This window comes from Halyomorpha halys, unplaced genomic scaffold, assembly GCF_000696795.3.
Source record: "Halyomorpha halys isolate HHAL.00 unplaced genomic scaffold, Hhal_1.1 Scaffold886.1, whole genome shotgun sequence".
NCBI classification, from domain to species: Eukaryota; Metazoa; Arthropoda; class Insecta; order Hemiptera; family Pentatomidae; genus Halyomorpha; species Halyomorpha halys.
Window position 1 is genome coordinate 515049 of NW_027109805.1, and position 6519 is coordinate 521567.

Genomic DNA, 6519 nt, shown 5'->3' on the forward strand with positions numbered 1-6519 from the left:
ACATCTGAAATGTCCTGGGAGATGTTTAGTTTTCAAATTATTAAAGAAAAAACTGAGAAGTGTGAACTGGTTTCCAAGGGAACCTGAGCAAAATACATTTAAAAACATGATGTTCAGTATGCCCTTATCTTTGCTAAAACTGGTGCAATTTTTTTTGTTGGAATAAAACTGAATTATCTCTCACATTAACTTTACTTACCATGAAGCATATATTTTTTGAATAATGAGCAAATAAATTTTTTTTTTTTCATAACTTCATTTTCTTGGAGATTTATAGCATAAATATGAGAAGAAAATATAAAAAACTTTAATTAGAAGACTTGGGCCGCCTGTAGCTCAGTACGCCCAGTCTTACCAATTTGATGTCTATTGGCGGGTACCGGTGTGTTGACTTCTTTCATTGAGTTGCCGTCCTACAAAATGAAAAACTTTGACCCCCAACCATGGTTATGCAGTATAGGACTACAAAGGGAGTCTTGGAAGAAAAACAAAAACACTAAGCGAGCTTCATCAAAATTGTTAAGGCCTTATTAGTGCAACAGGTTACACAAATATATATATATTTTATTGCTTAATCAGTGCCTACTCAATTTGGAACACAAGTATTAAGCCTCCAAACCAAAAAAGCAACACTGCTAGTCAACCATTTTCCGAGATCATAACAGACAAATGTCAATGGACAAAAAAAGGTTTTTGTTCTAAGGAGGCTTTGAAAACTAATAACTGATGCTGGAACCCTTGTAAGTAAATACAACAACAATACTGTTAATAACCTGTATTTTTTTAAGGTGACTGTTCTCCCCTAAGAAACAAAATAACCTATAAAATGGGATTCAATCTCATTTCTAGCAGATATTTTGAAAGAAAAGGGACACTTTTTCCCTTATACTTCATTTTGATTTTATTACCAAAAATACCTTATTTTTTTAAGGTGACTGTTCTCCCCTAAGAAACAAAATAACTTATAAAATGGGATTCAATCTCATTTCTAGCAGATATTTTGAAAGGAAAGGGACACTTTTTCCCTTATATTTCACTTTGATTTTATTACCAAAAATACCTTCTTTTTTTTTTTTTTTAACAATAATTTCAAACTTAACAAAAACTTAGTACTTTGAACTTACTTCCACAGATATGATGTCATAAAAATGATAATGGATAGAAACTATGTAAGCTTTATATTATAAAGATTCCAAACATACAAACATTCATATGCAATAATCATTTGTTTAATAAAAAGGAATTTTTCAATTAATGGAACTTCAATAAATAAAAATTAAACTTTATTCTGAATATCATCTTCCATAAAATATTAGAAGAGACACTGGTGTGGTTCAAGTGCCTAAGTAAAAATTAATAAATCTAAAAAAATTTTACTTTACTTTTGGAGGAAGGATACAAATTTAATTAAAATATTTCATAAATATATTATATATAAATATGTACATTTATTAATTTACAAAAATCTTTGAATAACTTCAGTTCCCTTCAGTTTTCAATTCATAAATCTGTAAAATATAAGAAACAATTACTATAATATCAAAGAGTCAATTACAATATAATATTAAGGACAAAATAATTCAATAAAGTAATAAAAAAAAAAAAACATAAATAACTACATAATAATTAATGAATAAAAGATAAAATTGGTAAACAATTAACTAGATTTTATTTCTATTAAAAATACATTGGTAATTACAAACAGTAATTAATTTTTATCTCTATTCATATATAAATTAATCGCAAACCGCACTAACAGCATTTCTCAATGTAGTATCCTACATACTTTTACTACTGATTTGTAGCTTGGATAAGTCTTGTTCATAAAATATTGAAGGAAAGCTATTAGCTAGTAGCAAATTCACTCCTATATTGGTTCAGGATATTTTTCCTTTGAGTGATTCCTTCAAGGGTGTGAAAACAATAGTCACAGGTCAAAAACTGATAATTGGAAGCTTAAGGTATTTTGAGGGTTTCTCAGACCATTCCTTACAATTTATTGCTAATCAATATCTGATTTTTTTTATTATAATAATTCTTTATTTTATTGGCCCAAAGTGTCAATTAAAACAGAACAAGTATTTGTTAAATTAAGGTCAGGACTAATCTCAACAAACCATAAAACTGAAGTCACATTTTATAATTGTAATAAAGAAATATTACGTCCTATAACTATAATAATTAAAGTGGTGACTTGTACGATGAATGGTGCAGTGCCAACTGGCAGTAAAATTGTCTCTATCAAAGCTGTAAATAGAATAGCTTGTAAATGGTATCATTTTTATCCGCATTACAGGTAGTGTCAATCATTTATTCTCCTTTCAGAAGAAAAATTTAACCACATAAACTAATTTATCTTTAATAAAGTTGTTATAATAATAGCAGAAAGAATTTTAAGAAATTTAGTTATTAATAAGATTACTATAAACAAATAATTAAATTAATTAATTGAAAATTGTGTATGTACACGATAAACTAGCAAATGCTATAAACATAAACACAATTTCAACCAGGTTTTTGATAAAATGATATATATCATATACTTGGTCCTGTTTTAAGTCTGGTCCACACTCTAAAGTAGCTCAGTAACTCTATAAACAACATACTGCAAAAGCAAGCAAGTTTTTACAATCAAAATTAAATAATTTAATAAATTAAATACCTGAATGTAGGCTTCAGTCAATGTTATCATCTGAGGAAGGATATCTGTAACGTGAAGATCCTGCATTTCATACCATTTCCCGTTGCCCTGTAACAGTTCAAATAAGGATGCATTTTACTCATAAGTGATGCACCGGAGGCATGATTTTCACTTTTTTTTTTAGTAAGATGCAATTCTTGTAATGTCAATTCTCATTCATGGAGATATCTATAACATCCCTCCTTACTCAATAAAAGAGGGTTGTTCAACTGTTTTTTAAATATTACTTATATATGTTCTTCAACGACTACACCCCCCCACCGGGTTTTTTAAAATAATTTAACTTCTAATTGCAAGCTGACATAACATATCTTTAAAAGGAAAGTTCCAGAATTTGGTCATATTAGTGTATGAAAATGAAAAAAACAAAATAATAAAATAATATACATAATTACAAATACTAATATTCGTCTAAATACCTTTTTAATTAATTATAATTAAACAGTTTATAAAAACTTTTTTTTTTTTATTAATAATTATTTATATAAAGTAAATACCTTATGTAAAAGATGAACTCGATATGTTCCCTTGTCCGGTTCACCATCATGCACAATATTAGCAACTAAATCATAAACAGTGCTTTTATGCTGAGCTCTTACTTCTGGCATCAAGAATTCTCCAAAATCAATATTTCTATAAATGAAAACAGATAATTTTTAAAAAAATTATAATTAATCAGAGAATATTATCATTAACATAAATAAAAAAGACATGGAATAACATAGCAGTGGCTATGGAAATGAATAAAACTCAGTAAAAAAAGTTAATATGAGAATACATAGAGAAGACCTGAGCGTGAACTATTGTTAGACTGACAACAAACTAAAGGGAGCAGCACAACCCTAGGTATTGAAGAGTATTTATAAATTTATAAATGTATATTACAACTTAAAAATCTTGGCAAGAAATTTTACATAAAAGTTTAAAATTAGGTCTAAATATTTCAGACTGTAACTCACAGGATAACTTAAAAAAGTTCTTTATAGTACTTGAAACATAATGTAATAAACTTTTATTTCAAAGTATTAAATCATTGGATGAAGTAAACGAATAATCATCCAAATGATTATACTTCAAATTTAAAGTTATCTTTAAAAAGTGTTTAACTATTAGCATATTTAATTATTTTAAAAAATCTACATAATTATTTTTGGACTGAGTTACAAATTTTCTAAATCAAGTAATACATTTGGTTAATATCAAAGAAACATAAACATATTTCAATAACAGATTTTTATAATCACAACATATAATAAATATATGACTTAAATGACATCAGTTAAATATACTTTAGAAACATGTAACTAATTTTAAACAACTTACTTGACGGGAAAGTTGACTATAGTCGGATTTTTTTCCACGAAAAATGTATTCTTGGTGAATCTCTAAAAACAAATAAAAGATAAAAATGACAAAACTGAAAATTTCTGAATTAATCAAAAACAAAATAACTGTAGTAAAGAAATGTATGATATATCATTTGCTCAATGAGAATATCTAGCTATTCTTTTATTAACTATAATAGATTGCTGTATCTAGCTAGATAAATGTTATATATAGGAAAGTTAAAAAGATAAAAATTAGCAAGCTTGAAGGTTCAATGGCAATATTAATGAAGAACATTGTCTATGTACACTATGACAAGTTAGAAAAAAGAGAGTGGAAGGGTGTGTCTACTCATTTTTATGTTACAAGACAGTACCTGGCCAATGCTCTTTAGTATATCACCATCGAACCTCTGAGCTGGCAAATTTTATTAATTTATTTAGCCAAAAATTTAAAAACTTAACTTGATAAATTAATAAGATATATAATTTATTTTGCTACAGATCAAATATTATTAAAAAGTAATAATTTTCACTCAAGGTTTGGTATTACTGTCAGTAGTAAAATATAATAAATAAAAAATATTTTGAATTATAAAACAAACAAAGTAGGCGATAACAATAATGTTGGGCAATATAATATTATGTATACAGTAGAATCACGCAAATCCAAGATAGCTTACATCGAGACCAAGACATCACCAATTATGTACGAGAGCCGGTTAATCCGGAGAGTATAAAAGGAACAAAAATTTAGTATTAATTTAACTCATATACGAGGTACAAATTAAAATGCAAAACAAAAGATAATATAAAGACCTTATTTGTATTAATAAACGGTGGAGTTAAATTTATTAAACCAATTAAATTTGTTTTTTTTTAATTTTATGAAATGCATGATTTAATTTAAGTGTACAAAAGATCATAATAGCAGTTATAAAGTCAGTTATTTATTTATTTATTTTTACAATACAGTATTTTCTCAGAGCTTTATCTATATTCTTTTTTAAGAGAGGTTCAACTGCAATATAACCATCCCAAAATTAATTTTTTATCTAAAATTAAAAAAAAAACACACAACAATTGTAATACATATTTAATCAAATAAAAACTTTACCTTAATATATAGTATAAGATATGGAGGCAGCTGTGTTATTTCAAACTTTTTTAAAAAGTTTTCTTTGTAAGTTTTATATTCTTTTTCAGTTTCCCCATTGAACTTCGTCAAAAGATTATAGAGATTGACCTAGAATACAAATATTAAATTGAAACAATGAAAAAATATCATTGAAATGTAAATAATACATATCATTAATTATAGACAGTTTAATATTAATTAGGTATCTCATTAATTACTTGAGGTATAATATTTTCCATAATTTCATCTTTAAATAGAGGCGGAGGTGGAAGATCACAGGTGAGATACAGAAAAGGTGAATCAGTCACTCGCTCCTGATATTCTTCTGTCAATAGCAATTCAGACCTGTAATCAATAATGATGTCCTATATTTTGCAGAATAATTTTAATATACATATTCTGAATTGAAATTAAAATAAACTTTATTTTAAGCACAAAGAATTTTATTATAGCTTAGTAACATGATACATTTTTAAATCAAGTAATAATTAGAACTATTTTGTAATCAGTGGTTTGTGAACAATAATAAATCCTATAAAAGCTATGAAATAATGGCAAAAAAAAAAAAAAAAGGCTTGAACAATAAGAGAGGATCCAGGAGCTAGAAGGAAACAATTTAGGGCATTACAAGAATAAGTCAGAAAACCGTGGAATAAAAGATCAAGAGGAAGATATAGAATTTGGATGGCATAATGGAGGAACATGGGTTGCTGGGTATTTCCTAAAGTTAATAGAAACATATTAAAACAAATAAATATTTTAAATAAACCTTATCACTAAAATTTCTACTTTATGTTTTAAATTTACTTAGAATCCCAATCCTTGAGAATGAAACAATCATCAATCAGAACTTAGTTTTCAAAATAAATTTCATTTTCATATTTCATAATATTTTTTAATCTCACTCAAATCTGCCTGCTGATTAAGAAAGCACTTTGTTCATTATTACCTTAGAGATGCAGTAAGGAGGCCTTGAAATACATGCTTTCAACTTTCATGCAAAAAAAAAATTGTTTAGACTATTTCTCAAGAAAATAATAATTAAAAACACAAAAACATATTTCTAAACAATGATCAATCATAATAAAAATATTTTTAATATATAATCTTTGTTTTTAAACTGACTTGTTACTAATCAATTAACTGTTTTTCCCCATTCAGTAATCCAAAGCCTCTTGGGTTTTAATAAGTTCAGATTGGTAGGGGGTATCCTGTCTCGGATTCATTAAATTTTAAGATTTATTGCAACAGAACTAACAAATTAGGGACTAATTTCTATAATCAGAGGTAAGTCTTAAAAAAGGTAGATGTATCTACAAAAGATGCATATTCCAAACAAATAATGTGATATATCA

At 26.6% G+C, this 6519-nt stretch overlaps 1 protein-coding gene across 1 annotated transcript in view; it reads right to left on the reverse strand.

Annotated features, from left to right (window-relative positions):
- Positions 1 to 1424: 1424 nt before the first annotated feature.
- Positions 1425 to 6519, reverse strand: part of Usp39 (ubiquitin specific protease 39) — a 7822-nt gene continuing 2727 nt past the window's right edge. The window contains exons 7-12 of the mRNA XM_014430410.2: positions 5383 to 5509; positions 5144 to 5272; positions 4025 to 4086; positions 3199 to 3334; positions 2663 to 2749; positions 1425 to 1508 (exon numbers count right to left, since the gene is read on the reverse strand). Coding sequence (XP_014285896.1) covers positions 1479 to 1508; positions 2663 to 2749; positions 3199 to 3334; positions 4025 to 4086; positions 5144 to 5272; positions 5383 to 5509 — 571 coding nt within the window. The 3' untranslated portion in view covers positions 1425 to 1478. The remainder of the gene's footprint in view (positions 1509 to 2662; positions 2750 to 3198; positions 3335 to 4024; positions 4087 to 5143; positions 5273 to 5382; positions 5510 to 6519) is intronic.